Source organism: Vigna radiata, chromosome 1 (genome assembly GCF_000741045.1).
Source record: "Vigna radiata var. radiata cultivar VC1973A chromosome 1, Vradiata_ver6, whole genome shotgun sequence".
Taxonomy (NCBI): Eukaryota; Viridiplantae; Streptophyta; class Magnoliopsida; order Fabales; family Fabaceae; genus Vigna; species Vigna radiata.
Window position 1 is genome coordinate 21,129,439 of NC_028351.1, and position 17,424 is coordinate 21,146,862.

At 28.3% G+C, this 17,424-nt stretch overlaps 1 protein-coding gene and 1 long non-coding RNA gene across 4 annotated transcripts; one reads left to right on the top strand and one right to left on the bottom strand.

Annotated features, from left to right (window-relative positions):
- The first annotated feature begins 6,409 nt into the window (after positions 1-6,409).
- Positions 6,410-7,049, top strand: LOC111241289. The gene is made up of 2 exons (XR_002667204.1): positions 6,410-6,547; positions 6,654-7,049. It is a non-coding gene; the product is annotated as an uncharacterized LOC111241289 (long non-coding RNA).
- Positions 7,050-12,285: 5,236 nt separating this feature from the next.
- LOC106770328 (ubiquitin carboxyl-terminal hydrolase 27) lies at positions 12,286-16,975 on the bottom strand. Of its 3 annotated transcripts, none has more exons than XM_014656147.2 (10): positions 16,530-16,971; positions 16,308-16,425; positions 16,052-16,152; positions 15,592-15,693; positions 14,861-14,929; positions 14,621-14,749; positions 14,350-14,487; positions 14,183-14,245; positions 13,610-13,948; positions 12,286-12,868 (listed from the first exon to the last, which is right to left on the bottom strand). In XM_014656147.2, the coding sequence occupies exons 1-10, from the start codon at positions 16,734-16,736 to the stop codon at positions 12,608-12,610; spliced, it is 1,527 nt and encodes a 508-aa protein (XP_014511633.1). In that variant the 5' UTR covers positions 16,737-16,971; the 3' UTR covers positions 12,286-12,607. The 3 variants fall into 3 exon arrangements, with proteins under 3 accessions (XP_014511633.1, XP_014511630.1, XP_014511638.1); XM_014656144.2 differs by having other exon boundaries at positions 15,592-15,822; XM_014656152.2 differs by having other exon boundaries at positions 12,612-12,864; positions 15,592-15,822; positions 16,530-16,975.
- Positions 16,976-17,424: the final 449 nt, after the last annotated feature.

The following is a 17,424-nucleotide window of genomic DNA, read 5'->3' on the forward strand; positions in this document are numbered from 1 at the left end:
AAATGTGAAAATTAATAATTACATAAGAATACATATAACTATGGATTTTAAAGTTATAGAAAGTATTATTATGAATAATATTTAGCAATTGATTTTTAAAAATAATGAACTTATAAATTTTGAATTGTAATTAATGTGTGATTATTTAAATAACTTGTCAGAAACAAAACTGAAGTTGCGTAATTAATTATGTTTTGACTTTGATTAGATTTAGATAATATCATTAATTATGATAAGACAAAATTGAGCAATTCTACTACACTCTCAAGTATATTTGTGTTTTATATTTCTATATCTTGCTATTTCCAGTTTAATGAAAGTTCCTATTTAAGAACCCTTTTGTAAACATTATTAAATTTGTTGCATGTAGATTAATTCCATACTTACATTTAGTTAACTATTATTAGTCCGTAAATTTATGTTTTATTTATTTTTGAAATGATTTTCAAGTGGTTTTTAGACATTACCTATAATTTACTTAAATCTACGAGACAATAAATTAATTAAAAAATGTTGTTTTGTTTTTTATATATGTCACTTTAATATGCAGTTCACATTTTTTTATCTTTTTTATTTTCTTTAACATTTTAGCCTTTTTTAAACGAAATGTGAAAAAAATAATTGTACTTGATTTATAATTAATTGTTTAAATAAATTCAAATTTAATTTTTAAATAATTTTTTTCATTTATAATATATTAAACTTTTATCAGTAATCAATATCATGACTACGACATTAGGGATATTATTAACATCTTATATCTCAAGTATTTATTATTGGTTTTTAGAAAAAAATATATAAAATTTGATATTGACTGAAATCAGATTTGTCTATTAAACTTGGATTAATATTTGTGAGTTGAATTAACTCATGATAAAAATAAATAAATATATATATATATATATATATATATATATATATATATATATATTAATTTTGATGTTGTTGTCCAATAACAATTCGACACAATTAAAAAAATGGGATAGGTTGTAGCTCTCTTCCTTATTTATTTTTTCTCAAAATCAAAGGTTTTTTTATTTTCGAAAATTTTACTCCTTCAGTCTAGGATCTTCGATTTTAAGATGAATATGTCGTGTCAACTTTTAATATTACTTAAATTTTATTTGAATGTTTATTTAAAATTACTATTTAACGTTTGTATTTGATATGTATATTAATATAATATTTAAAATTATTATTTATAAGTATTATTTTTTATATGTATTAAGATGTGTCATACTTAATATACACATGGAAAGAAAAACACTTAACACCATCTAACTGAAGATATCACAGTGACTTTATTTAATATATATTAAGACTCAATTAATTAAATAAAAATAAATATAAAAACAAAAATAGTTAAATATTTAAATATTTAAATATAAGAATTAAATTATTAATATATATATATATATATATATATATATATAAATTAGATAATTCATCTAACATAAATAATTCCATTCATCTACTTTTAAATTTCACATTAAAATTTTTCTTTTTTACTAAAATCAAGTTATTTACATTCAAAATTGAAGGACAATAAACTGTTGAAATAAAATTATAAATAAGTTCACAACATAAATAATATATATTTTTATTTTTAGTACATAGTTATGATTAATCATCGAATCTAAAGTGATATCTATATCAGAATTTAAAATATTTATTATTGTTTTGTCTTTAAATGTCCAAAAGATTAAAGAAGGGAGATGTATTTAAATCATCATTAACCTCGATTCTTAAATAATGTGAGATTATTGAATGTTTTGGAACAAATCTTTCATCAAGTGCTAACAAGTTTTAATCCTCAAACATGGTGTCCTGGTTCTGATACTCATAATAGTTTCACATTAATTAAAAGTTAAGATCAATAACAATTCAAGTACACTTATCTTCTTTAACCATCAACGACACTTTTTAAAAACAAATCTGTGACAAAAGTTCTAAGTTTCAAACCAAACAATAACTTGAATGTAATAATTAACCAAGACGATATTGTCTCAATAAATTTAAAATTTTGTGTGTGTGTATGAGTGTGTGAGTCTTCGTGTGTATGTGCGTGTGTGCACGTGTGTTGAAAATTTCTCATATATGTCGAACAATATGAAGGTCCATTTTGTCAATCAAGTTTTAGAATTGTTGCGTGCATCTTGATACTTGATACTGTAATCCTATAATATTTGTAACAATTTATTATGGTAATTATTATCTGATGGACACAACTGTATAAATTTCAAAGTTTGGGTGATTAATATGTTCCTTTTATAGTACACTACACCACTAGAATTAATGAGAGTGAAAGTTTGAAATCAAAAATAACATTAAAGAATTTTCATGACAATGACAATGGCTAAAGGTTAGTCTTTATTTTATTTTATTTCCGTTTTAAGTTTACATTTGATATTAGAGTAAGGTTAAATACATTTATCTTGTTTTGAATTTATCGTGATAATCTTTTTTAAGTTCTTTATTTGTGTTTTCCTTTGTGTTTGTAGCTAATATAATAGGTAAATCAGATTTTACCTAAAAATTTTATTTTGTAGGTAATAACCGTAAATAAATTGATATTTTTTTTAATAAACATGAAATTATTGTTTAATACATTATTACTGGTTCTTTATACCAAGATTGTATAGAAAAAGAATCCGTTAAAAAAACACAAATTTTTTGTGATAATAGTAATAACTCGAGGTTAATCTTTATTTCTTTTCGTTTTAAGTTTATATTTGAAAATGAAAATGTAATAAAACTCGTAACAAAAAATGTAAATTTTTTAAATATTTCTTTAACCTTCTTTTAAAACAAACAAAATTGACAAAAATTTCAAATTAAACAATACTTTAAATATAATATTTTAGCTTAATCATCTTATACGACAGATTTAAAATCGAAAATATTACCACCGAACATAAAAAAAATCTCAATTAGAAAAGTTATTCTAATATATATATATATGATAATGATACTTTGACAATACTTTTTTATAACAATTAAACATTATTTATGTATTATTCTGTGATTGGTTCATATTAATGTTTATGATTATTATTATTGGTTATGGAGTAATTTTGAACTAATCACAAATTAATACGTAGATAATATTAATATTAAAATGTTGTAAAAGAAATTATCAAATTATCATCATATGATCTGAATTGATGAGGTGGAAGGAGTGGTGTGGTTGAAATGTTAAGTTGATGTATGTGACATTAAGGTGGCGTGGACGATTAGTAGAGGAGGAACAAAACATGTGAGTTTGTGCCCTGAATGGGTATGCAACACAGACAAGTAAAAGCAAATATGCATGCATTCTCATCCATCATTCATCATTCACCATCTCAATTCATCAATCTCACCTTTTCTATGCATCCACGCGTTTGGATTTCATGGAACAACGCATGACCCACCTTCTCTCACCCTTACCCAAAATCCCCACATATACATACACATACATTCTATCATCACCATCACCTCAAATATATATTATCTCAACTATACACATTATTATAATCTTTAATATATGTATGATCTTATTTTAAGAAAATTATTCTGTTAACTAATATAAAAAATATCATCTCTAATGCTCTTTTTCCATCAGTATTATATATATCCTCCTTAAGCCAAAAATTAGGTAAATATTTAGTTTATGTATGGGAAATAAAGGGACATTGGAGCCCACAATTAGATTAATGTGGTGATTTTTCATCACATAACAGTGTTCAATAACTTATCTAAAAATGATTGGAGGAGCATCAATATGAGTCACGTCTATTTTCTATTTTTAATCATTAATGCATCTTTTCCTTTCATGTTTAGCTTCATTAGAAGTAGCTGGCATGATTAATTGAGAGATATGAAAAGATGATGGAAGAGTTAACTTTCAATCTAGTTAAATTAACTTTTGTTGATTTACACTTGGATTCACCTATAAGAGTTGAAACACAAAATATAGACTTCTATACGTTTGATTTTTATTATTGTATGAATTATTTATTTTTATTCAAATAAATTAAGGTTAAATATGATTTTAATATTTAAATTTGGCAAGAAACTAGACTTTGTCACTGTCATCAAATTTAATAGATTTTAGTTTTAAATTTTTAAAAAAAACAAATATAATTATGTTAATTTAGTTGTATTAATTATTTTAACATGTTAAATGCGTTTTAGAATAATATTTGAGTTATTTACACTTTTTGAATAGTTCACCTTAAATGTTAATCTGAAATACTGTTTAATAAGTTCAAAAAATTAATATTACTAGATTAAAAGATTATATCCATTTATTTTTAATGTTGTAGGAAAAAATGTATCAAAGTTTTAGAGGGACTTAATTATACTTTTATATATATTTTATTTGAAAAAGAGCAAATTTTAATTTAAAAAAGAGCAAAAACTTTAGATGATAACAATTTGAAAAAAAAGAGTATTGATACTCTTTGAGAAGATTTAAAGCTTTATCGAATATTTTATATTGGTGATTTCTTTTTCTAAATTGAAAATATCGAAATAAGTATAAAGATAAAAAATAATACAAATTTACATAGTATAAAATGATCAAAATCTTATATATTATAAACTAATTGTTGATCTAATGAAAGGTCTAATGAATTCTTGATATTGGAGATTTTGAGCCTCATGTATGCCTCTACGTCTCATTTTGACTTTGATTTATAGAGACTTAATGTTAAAGAATCGTTAAAGGTGAAACTAATATACAAATTACTAGACCAACATTGAAAAACGAAAATATCCTTAAGATTGTGGTACATTCTATGCTTATGTTGGACTTACTCAAATTTCATTTTTAAAAGGTGGACACTATAAACTTATACTATATATTTTAGATAGACAAAAACTCATTTTAATGCTATTAAAAACTTACGTGTAAAGGTAGTTAGAAAAACTTTGTACTAGTTAAATCATGTATTAAAATTATGAATGATAAATATTAAAAGCAAGTTTGAGTTAGATTTAGAGTTTATGATTTGTAACGAGGATTAATGTCAACTAATTTCAGACCTTATTAAAGTATAAATTCAAAATATGTAAAAGAATTATATGAACAAATATAAAATTTATAATTTCTAGAATTTTATTTAGATGAAAAAAAAAGTAGATATCAGTGAGGTTTGATAAACTTTAAGTATCGTCTCGAAAATTAGAAAATTTTAGATAAGATGAAATGATTTGGGAAAAAAAAATCTTAGAAGAATAGTTTTCTCATCTCAGGTGATAATTCAAACATTCTCAAATTAGTTATACGTTTTTTTACACTGAAAGAAATAACAACTAAATTATTGGATATTTTTTTTGAAATCTAACCATTTAACCTACTATTATCATTCCAAGTAAGTGATACGCCTAAGTAATACTTCACGGAGCTTCCATATCTTATAATGTATAATTGTACTTCCATTATATTAGCCATCAATTTTTACAAACTTTGTTGAATCAATTTAACTTTTTCTCTTGTCATGAACACTTTTAAGCCTTGTGTTCCATCTATCTGATGTGATCTTAAGTGATCAATACAATTTCAAATTTTCTTTGTAATTTTTATTATATTTCTAATTAAGTAGTTGAATAGTCACATGAAAATATAGAAATCACAAAAAGGTGAAATATGTTAAAAAATTTGATGTTTATATATATAAAAATTATTTTTTGACATGATAATTTATTGTTGATATTGAAAAGACACGATGGATTCCACTATTTTAAATATTTTTTTAAAAAAAGGATAGTTTTGAAAGAAAAAAAAACAATGTCATTTGAGTTAATTGATACGTGTGTATCATTGTATAATGGTGTAGAAAGTAGAGAAATGATGTAGAAATGTGTATAAGGTGTGATTGTACAAGTTATAAATGAAAGAAATTGATGTTTCATGGATTGCATGTGTTAGCATTGATGTCTATGATGTGTAAGGAATATTGAAATTCACCTATATGTTGAGATTTCGGATAGGGGCCATAGCGAAATGTTTGGTTGAGTCCTTGTTTGATAAGCATACAATACCCTTAAATTATGGTGAAATAGTGTATTCCACAAAGGAGAATGGGGTCCCTCCCCTTCCCCAAAACGTTTCTTTGTCTTTTATGGACTTTCTGTTTTCCATGAAGGGTTATTTTTTGGTCGTAGATGATGCATGTTTGGTTAATTTCACAGTGCCATAGTAGAGGGACACAAAATGCCAAACAAGTAGCATTGAAGAAATGGAACCGCTTTTGCTCCTAAGTTAGATCCTGTTTTCCATGCAAAGTGTTGTCCCTTTCAAGGAAGACAAAACAGGAGACATAGATTAGAACCACAATGGCAACAATATTTTCCTTGTCGTTAAGGATTACATTGTACCCTCTTAAGGGTAACTACTCCTATAAAAAGAGGGCAACTAGCCCATGTCTTATGCAAGTGCAAAATTATCATTACACACACTTTCATACCAAACACACTCCCAAGTTAATGGCTACATCACCAAATTACAAGCATTTACTTCTTCTTTTTCTGTTGCTTAGCTTCACCACCATGGCAGCCAGAGGTAATATATTAGTTTACTTTTATGTTTGCAACTCTTTAATCAGGATTAGTACGTATTAATTCTGCATATCATCATATTCTAACTAGTTTTGGTTAATTTCTTGCAGCCAGAAGTTTGAGGGAGATTAAGGATGATGCAGTTAAGAAGAGTCAAACTGGTTTGTTTAAGCCACGACATGAAAGTGCAGAAGAAAGCAATGATGAGTTGGATACAATGGATTACACACCTGCAAAAAGGAATCCACCCATTCATAATTGAAGTTTTCCAATTTTTTTTCTTCATTTTTTTGTTAGAAATGGCATCAATATCTCACAGTACTGCTTAGTTCATTCATCTGCAGTCCTATATTCTAGGGCCTTCAATGTATAGATATTGTTTGTACTTTGAAGCTAGGAAATCCACACTTAAATCATGAACTTGTGTGTTCACAAAATATTTGAAGTTGATTAGAAACATGTTAGAAGAAGAAGGTTTGGTGAATGAAATAACGTTACTTAGATAATATGCAGATACAATTGATTTTTCTCTTGAATCTTCAGCCATAAATAAGCATCTACAGTGAAGGACATGATGTGAGGAAAATGTCAAAAAGTTCAATACTTATATCTGAATATGAATAATTCTTTTACTCCATAAATGGCATTGACACATGTTAATATGTAATACACATTTTCTGCTATTGTAATCAAAGCTTATACCTCCTGATCTTGCAGAGGAGCATAATAATAATAATAATAATAGAGTTAGATGTTATATATTTAAAATAATAAACAATTTTAAATTTTCATTTATAACAAATTGTTATTGATGTCATTCTTAAAATAGTTATTATAAAAAATTTCTCTTATCTCTTATCTCTTTTATGAGAAAAATATTCCCGGCTTTAACTACAAAAAAGTTTCATTAAAATTGAAAAAGCATTCATCAGACCATACACTGTTATAAAGCTGTTGGATTTATTATTTTAGTTGCCAAAAATTTTAAAGCTTTTATATATATTGCTTTCTTTAGTTTTGACGTGTTTGATTTTTGAAAAGATTTTGAAAGTGTTTTCTTTGTCTTTAAAATAATTGTATAATTAGTTTTTAAAATTTAAAAATTGAATATATTTCAATTTATTTTTTAGTTTGTTTCGTGAATCTTTAGTTTTCTTATTTCTTTTATATTGTTCTTTTCACCAACTAGATAAATAAAAGATGAAAATCTTCTTCATATAGGACTAGCAGGATGTCAGGTTGTTGCACTTTGAAAAGACCAATATAAGGTTATGTAGTATCGTTGAAGAGATGAAATTTCGAAAGGTATTTCTTAAAAAAAATATTATTGATAAAAGCATTGTTTTAATAAAGAATCCCAAAACATAAGCTTTTTAAAATGAATAGAGTTATTTACATAAACAATTTTCTTAAATTTTAACAAATATAACTTTATATTTGTTGAATTCACAAAATCAACATTTTTATTGATAAAAAAACCTTAGAGATGCACTTAAAGATAAAGAAAAAGATGATGTCATTATATTTAAACCTCATTATTACAAGTTAATACAATGTAATGACGTAATAATTATGTCATGCTTATGTTTAAATATGTGTAAAATATAAGTTAGGTTGTTTTAAGGTTTAGAAGTTAGGTCAAAGTTTTTAAATATGTTTGAGTTAGGTCAAAATGTAATTAAAAATTTGATTTTTTTATTCCATCCAAACTTTTATTTATTCTTTTTATGATAATCATATGATTGATCTAAAATGAATAACATTTTTGTCAAGAAACTTCACCAATGAGCTAGAAAATTTCCTTTCTAATAATAGGTTTGACCCCATACAATATTGGTGTGTATATAGAGATTGAGAAATAGTGTGAAATGTAGTTCTCTTGTATGGGTTTAGCTATAGGGTTGGTTTTGTGTGAATGAATTGAAGAGTGTCTTTTTCATAGGTTTAATAGCCCCAAATGAGGTTGGTTGATGAGCAGTAGAGAGGGGACAAAAGAGGCCAACCTAATTCATAACCAATGGATTCTTCCCATGTGATCCATACGTAACTTTGTCTATTATCCTAATCCTCTGCAAAAAACCAAAAACATTGTCCATTGTCGTGTCTGAAAACGATGGAGGTTTCACCAATGTCTTCTTTTTTCCCTTCCTTCGTTAAAGACTGTCATCTCCTATGCATGCAATCTAACCCTATCTAGCAGAATAATACAATCCAACCAAACAAAAAAAACCACCATCTTCATGCCCAACCCAATTCAATCATTGCTACTTCCTTAGTTACCTATCAAATAATGCAATTTTTTTTCAAAATCTTGTATTAGGATAAATTAATTAACGTCATTACATTCATCATTCTGACACGTGAATTGTTTATATTAAAAAAACATAATATCATTTTTAATATAAAATCTTAAAGCTTAAAATTTATACAGTATGTATTTTTTTTTTCATTTTTTATTTAATACAGTATTTAATTAACTTCCTTTTACATATCATTACCAAGCTTTCTTTCCTCTCATCAAACATATTAACTCTTTAAAAATTATTTTCAATTCTTCTATTGTAAACTCCGTAAATTATTAATCCTGTAGATCATTTATAATGGGCATATCAATCAAAGAGTCAAATTCTACTTGCACACCACTATTTAAATTTTTAATAAAAGAATATTCATTCACAACACAGATATTATCATGATTATCGATGACCGGCTTAGACTGTGATTGAGCAAGATGTTACATCTCCATCACAAGTGGTGCCACACGTAAACTCCATCATAGACTGTACCACATACTTCTTCATAGATTCTATCAGTGAACTAAAAAACTCTTACTCTCATCTTATGCACCGATCACCTTTAGATGAAGATTTGGAGTATTTTTGTGCCAAATTTTTTTCTCTACCAAATAACATTGATATGTTATTATAATAGTCTATAATTATATATATCATCACTAATTATTTTACAATTTCAGTAAATCAACCCTTTTATTAACTGAATTTTACCTATGACGTTAGGTCTTCATGGCCATTTAACCGCTATTGTTGGTCTTTCTTCGTTATTCCGTATAGCATTCTGTGATTGCACCGTCATCTTCACTGCAGCACTAAGCTATCATCATCATCATCAGATGCTAAAGCTTTTTAAGGATCTTATAGGATTTAAACACCAATCTGAATATGTCAATTTTGTCTTAGAATACTTTAATATCACTTAGACCAAGTCTCACCTACTCATTCAAGTAAGACCTTCTGAAAATAGTATAAAAAATTATTATTCACAATGTATGATTTTTAATCATTAATTACTATGTTTATTACCTTTTAGATATCGCTTATTTGGAAGGTCAAATGTCTTTACAAAAACTGTGACATTTCAACCTCTTAAAAATGAAGTCCAACTTAAATTTATCAAAACTTTGAAAATAAAGCTAAGTCTATATAATACATACTAATTATATAAAAGGGAATATTTATATTTTTTTAGTTGGTGTTCTCTCTCTGCTCTAAAACTGGTATGACTTGCATGATATAGAATATAACTGAAATGGTGGTGATTCGTTCTTGCTTTGTTTTGGATATTCATTTTTATTTATTCTTTATGAGTGTTATAATTAGTTGTGAAACAATATCATAATATAAAATCAACACAACCTATTTATAATGATTCTTTTGATACCATTTACATTTTTATAGTAATATTTTCAACATGAAAATATATTATAATACAAATTGTTATAATTTTTAAACAACAGAATTTTAATTATGGCATTATAGAAATTTTTGAAATTTTCGAACTGAATAGTTATTATGGTAGACGCTTTTATTTCTATACGTTGAATTTTGCATAACAAAAAAACAAGTTTGATGTCAATAAAGTATGAATAAAAATTGACTAGTGGTTTATATGTAATTAACTGTAAATAATCATATGTACCTAGTAAATACTTTTAAGGATCACCGACGATATCGAAAATCGAAATATTGCTGAAATTATCTTATAAGCAATTTCATTAAAGGATTTATATATATATATTATACCATCTTACTGGATTTAAACATGGATTTTAGGTGAAAATATTTTAATGGTATCTTGATAGAATAATACTTATATCACAAATATATAAAAATATAGTTAATAATAACATAGTGATATTTCATAATAAATATTGTGGAGATTAATTATGATAAGTTAATATTATTTTAATAAACATAAGTTTAGGTTAAGAGGTTCAATGAATCTTATTAGATCTATTATTAGATCAGATAAGAAATATATATATATATATATATATATATATATATATATATATATATAAGTAATATCTTAGCATAAATTAAATATGAACTAATAATTTAATGTGCTGGAGAGGGACTGATTACAATTTGATTTTATTGTTTGTTGTCTTCATATAATCTTAATTGCAATGTTACTTGTAATCTCCACAAGGGCTCTTAATAAACAGAGAGATTGATGTGTAGAGAAAAATGTAAATTAAGAAAATATTTGAAGGAAGACTTTGATATGTGAAGTCCGAAAACAATGTATATGGTTGGTGGATGTATATGTGAATGAATTGACAAGGTGAAGTAGGATAATGTTATATAATTAATGTCAAAATTAAATTATATAAATGTTAAGTTAGCAAAATCAATTGAAAAAAAAAACTAGTTACATTACAATTAAAATAAACTAAATTAAATTCATATCACATTAATTAGTAGGTAGGGTTAATTTATGGATTAATTTACTACTAAATCTCAATATACCTCAGCTAAATAATAGTAAGTATAGTTGAGATGGGTTCTCTTTAAACAAAAAAAAAATAAAAATTGAATCAATATTTGTTGGATGACTATACATGAACACTGATAATTTTGCATCCTTGAGTGTGTTATTGCAATGGTAATTAGACTACACACCAAAACTAAAAAAAAGGTAAAAGAAAGTTGTCATTATTTTAATTCAAATTGAAAATAATAATAATAAATTCAATTTGTAAAATGGATTTAGAACAATTAAATTAGGTCTAAGGTGATTTATGATATAAAAAATATGAAAATTTTAACTCAATTACACGTTTACGATGAAGCGATTTATTTCTTTAAGTTAACAAAATGTGTAAATTATTAATAAACTTTGAAATATTTATCGTAGCTCATTTTAAAATTAAAATTAAAATTAAATTACAAAAGTAATTAGTTTATATCGCACCACTCCTAAATTAGTCCTTTTTAGAGTAAAAATGCTTAACTAAACCTATCATCCAATTATCTCGAATATCTCAAATCAGATAAATTTAATCGTATATATTTATGTTTATTATTTATATGTTATCCATATATTGTTGGACTGAAAATCAATAACGTTAATGGACATACCTTTATTTAACAAAAGTCTTAAAATAGTATATGTCACGTCCAAGTTATTATTTTAAAAATTATGACAATCTATTATGTATAAGTTAAACTCTTATCCCTTTATTATTTTTGTTTTTTTAATGATTCTCCCTAACACCATCATAATAATACAAAAAAAAATATTAAAAACTATGGTTCCTCTGTATAGAAAACATATGGTTTCTTAATGAAAACGCTTTTAAATGGACTCAATGTGTTGCGTGCTAAAATGAAAATGATTAAAAGTATTTATTGATCCATTATAGTTTATAGTTAGATGATAAGATAAAAAAAAAATTATATTATATTTTTTCTTTAAACTAATTAAGCCAACTCTAAAATATATTCTTTTGAAACATCAATGTTAATCGAGTGAAAGTTTATAAAAGTTAGTGTTTTCTGCTGCTGTCTGCAACTGTAGCTGTTGAGATAACGAGTCTGCAACTAAAGCTTTTGATGGGCTTAACCACAATAAGGGAACAAAATTAGCTGAGCATACAAAAGGAACTGAAAATCGTTCCAAGTATAGCTGAAAAGATTGTGAATGCAATTTGGAACATCCTCAGCACAGTTCTTATACCATGAACTCCTATGATTCAGATATAGCAACTGATGCATGTTGTGAACACAGAACTTCCCAAAGCAAAAGAAAGGATTTTTTGCATTCAGTTCCTTGGAATTCTCTCGTAGAAGAGCAAGCTGGCCTCACTGGAAAGAACATCTTCCACTGAAACAGCACGCACTTGAGAATCTGAAATGCAAAACCAATGCATTGGAGTTTGATTAAGCTCATCTTCAGAGGACTTCCCTCTTACACTTCTGTAAACAGTGTAATGCCCGCTTCCAGCTTTACCAAAGTGTTCAACAACAGAAACAAGTTGATACAAACATGTTTCTTGAGAAACTGAATCACAAGAAGCATCTGCCTGCATAAAGCACAACAGAGTGAGAAGATGAAAAGCATATCAACCACTTCGGGTGTGTTTGGGACAATTTCCAAAATTATATTATTTTTATAATTGATTACAGTCAGAATTAGAACTGTCAATTTGTCCCGCTCCATAGGACTTAACCTAAAAAGTCCCACATTAAAGAAGCCCAGAGAGTCAAAAAACTCTCCATTGAAAAAGTCTACAGAGCCAAAATGCTCACAAAAGCCTTGTGAATCAAGGTTAGCTCATATGTTCTTTTTTAAACATGAAAAAAATATTTTTTTAAATATATAATTAGACCTTTGATTTAGACCGACTCTTCTCGATTTTCAGTCTGAATAGGTTTGTTTCGACTTTAGTCTAGGCTGATCTATCTTAATATTTGACTCAGGCCTACCTATCTCGAACTTCAGCTCGGATCGACCATGACTTTTGGTCAGATTCATAATTAGTTTTTGTTTGGGAAAGTTTAAGACGTGGTTTTACGATACTCAATTTCATTTAAATGCTGCAAAAAAATCAGCTTTTACAAATAAAGGGAATGTAAAGAGCTGACAAAGAAAAAAAAAAATTTCAGCTCATGTGCCCAACATCCAACTTGATGGATAGATACATTAAGCTTCTTTAAAGGGGGCATATTATGGACAGAAACAAGATGCAAGGATATGGGGTTTCAAGGTTCGGTGTAAATTAAATGCATCAACATAAAAAAAGAAAAAAAAAACATAAACCAACCTTGTCATTGGATTGCATATATGCATCTGAGTGAGTACTTTCTGAAGTGCCAGAGCAGGGAAGTACAGTGTCACTGTGAAGTTCCAGTCCATTTGTAGAGGAGATAAATCTATCGTCAAGAGCATATGAATTTATCTGCTCCCTCCTTGCTTCATAAAGGCCACTAAATTTCAATGTTCTTATCTTAGACTGCATATCAGAGTGATTTGGCAATATATTTCTTCTGTTGTACTTCAAATTTAATGACAAACTTTGTACATCTATGTCCTGTGTCTTTACTCCAAGCCAAGTTGTCACGAATGACAACACATCCAAAATCAACGGAAAAGAAATATGGCCCTGCATTACCATATCGTGACAGAAAATTCTATAGTGAAACAGTGAATATTCAAGTGCTACTCAGTTATTACCATCTTTTGTTCAGTTCATTGAATATATACTATAGAATAACAGTCAAGTTTACGTCATAAATAAAAACACAATCAAATTGGCATTACGTCCAGGGAACTTTTCTTTTCCTTTTGGAAGGGGGAGACAAAAACTGAGATAAATCCAATGCAGAGATTCAAGTACCTGTAGTTTGACTAGCTCTCCAAAGGCATTCATTGAAACTCTTTTCAATTGTATGCATAAAATCTGCAACCAGGCAACCATGTTTCAGTAGTTCAGACATTGAACTACAAAAGAAAAGATTCTAGAGAAAGTTGGAAATGTTTGATCAGAAAACATAGTATGCATACCCTTGGACACCTGGCAATACTTAGCTGCTTCAGCGTATGTGAAAACCTGTTTGACCATGGTAGTTTATCAAGATTATACATTTTTCGGCAATCACAGATTTCTGGCTCAGAGCATCTCCTTAGTTTTTCAAGCTCTACCTGAGTAACAATGGCACAGAAATCATATCGGACAACACAAAGATTAGTTATTGGATTCGGCAACCACCAACTATGCATCCCTAAGCTGCCTTTATCAATCTCTAAATGAATAAAATATTCACACAGCGAGGACCTCATTTCCTTCCATTACAGAAAGATATTTGATTGCAGCATTATGCCAACAGTAGCTGCACCGATAATTTTCAACATGTTCAGCAACAATGAACTGCTTCAGGCAATCCACCAGTGTACAACCAAATCTCTGTAACATGTCACATTTAATGATCAGGGAGCTAAGTAGGCATGCGGCACCTCAATTATAAAAGAAATAGCATTGCAGCTACAGATGAGTTAGATTAGTTTCAAAACTTACTATGTTGGAACTATCACTGAGCACAGGTGAAAGAGGCAAACAATCAAAATGCTCCAAGTTAATTGAGATCTGCACTGAATAAATATAAAGTTAAAAAATGGAATAAACGAATGTTACAAAAGAGATATTATCACAATGACAATGAGAATAATGATAGAGGAACTGGAAAGTTAATTTAAAAACAAAATAGATGTTATGTAAAGTTAAATAGTAGTAAACGCAGCTAAACATGCAGTCAATAACTACACTATCAAGTCATTAGTAACTTTATTGCAACTTTGGAGTAATTAAGTTAGTTGGTGCCAGTCATTTCCATAACTTGCATGTCAAAGTAAGTCATTAGTGGCTTCTAAAACCCAAGTCATCACATCCTATAACCTTATTTCCAATATTTTTCTTCATCGCTAACAATTTTAAATTAGTGACAAGAACTTGGATATTATGGGGTGCCTAAGTCCCTAATTAAGTAATATGAGATGCCTGGCAGAGTATTAAAGTCTTTGATTCTTCCCCTCTTTTAATACCTAGCTTTTGAGGGTGGGTTCCCCAAATGCTTAGGTACTCATCAATTACTAATTTCACTTTTTTCCTATTAGTTTTACCTAGTGGCTGTGGTGTTACCCTGAGATCTTCTTTAGTCAGTCTCACATTACAATTACAAAGACCATGCAGTGTATGTCCAACTAATGGGGAAAAGTTTTTTGTACTGGATTGAGAAAAGTCCCAGATACCTGGGATGAACAACTTTGACAGGTCAAGCTGCTTGCAAGAATCCCATCAAAAGGTCCAAGGAAGTGTTGTTGCCATCGGTCCTGCTCACTTTGACAGTCCCTCTGTATTGGAGTAAGAATTCTATAATTAGAAGCAAAAATGTCTGCTAAAGAACTCATCTTTGGAGCATAACAATCTCCAAATTCTTCTCTCAAAGAGCATAACAGATGGAGAAAAGCTTCAGCAGCATCCTACAATAACAAAAACCAAACACAATTGATACAGAATTAAAACATCAATAAGCCACTATCAATGTGCTTGGTTCCACATCCAAAGCTCAACATCTGCGATAAAAACATGGAAATCAGAAGCTACCGAGAGTAGCTTCCACCTTGAACATTAAAAGTGGAGGTGAGTACTAGCTGGCACGATGCAGTTGCAAACACACTATAAATCAATCATAAAAACACACAATCCTACCTGCTGACTAGTCAGACTAAAGTTTGGAATGTAATTCGACATGGCGAGCATAGTCTTTCGTGGACTCAGTGTAACCTTTTCCCCACTAACTGAACTTAACTCTGCACATATATAACACAGTCACAAAAATAATCTTCTAGAGAAACTATAACAAGAAATCTTTAGTTTATCCATTTGTTAATTTCACCTCAGCTTACTCATTCACTTTTGTAAATGTTTATAGAGAAGTATATCCACTTAGTCAAATTTCTTCTACCTTCTAATAAAGTAGCCAAAGAAAGCGAAAGAGGCATGTTTTCGTCCAGGTCCTTATTCCCACACTCTCCCATCACAACGTGAAGAAAGCCCTGAAAGTAAAAACAGCTGGCTAGAGCCTGCAACAAAGAAATAACAATAAAAATATAATTTTTTGCATAATACGAGCATAAAAAATCATTTGGGGATTGAAGAAAAAGGAGAAAAAACATCGAGAGCTTACCTGCAAAACTACGTTGAGAAAGCAATTGTTTTGGAGGTTTTGCAAACCGGGAACAAAGAGAGGCTTGTCGGAGCTACTATTATGCGTAGCGAAGGTTAATGGAATCCCCACTTTGCCATCTTTTAGTGTCAATATCGCACCCACTACCCCCACGACACCACCAACCGTTACGCCAATCCAATTCATAGGGCACTCGTTAAACCTCATCCTTTTTCAGATTCCAATTTCCGTTTGGGTTTATCCGCGCCCAGCGATCGCTTCAGAACCAAACGGTTAGAGAAATAGTGAAGAGTGAAAGGAAATGATCTTCCAAGATATTATGTACGTCTCCAAGCTAGACTCAACAAATTCATCTCAGCTTGCTTTTAATCTTCTCTGTGGAGCCTCTTTTTTTGTGTGAGAACCATAACCACTGTGTTTAAATTTTAAGAAAATACGAAAATGTTGTTTTTTTAAGGATGTTGAGGAAAAATTAAACGTTTTTTCCAATTTCATATTTACAGAAGCTATTTTTTTATACAAAACATCTGCAAAAGTTAACCATGAGAATTATATGGGGTTGTTGTGATCACTTTCAAGTACCAACCAACTTTTAGTTCTTGTAGAAGGTAAAAAGAAGCTATATGGTGATGCCAGATATGAATGATGGGAGAAAGGAATCAAGGAATATTGATGTAACAGAAAAAATAAAAATGAAAAGACACAAACAATGGTTGTTTAAACAAGAGGTCTATTTTAAAACTATAATAAACTTATAGTATTTATCAAATGATTGTTATTTTTAACCTAATATGGTTGTTGTTTCACCCCTCAATGTAAATTTAACCTATAGTGAGTGTGGTGTTTTGTTGATTTTATTTTTTGTTCTACTTTTGTTAAAGCTTTAAAATACATT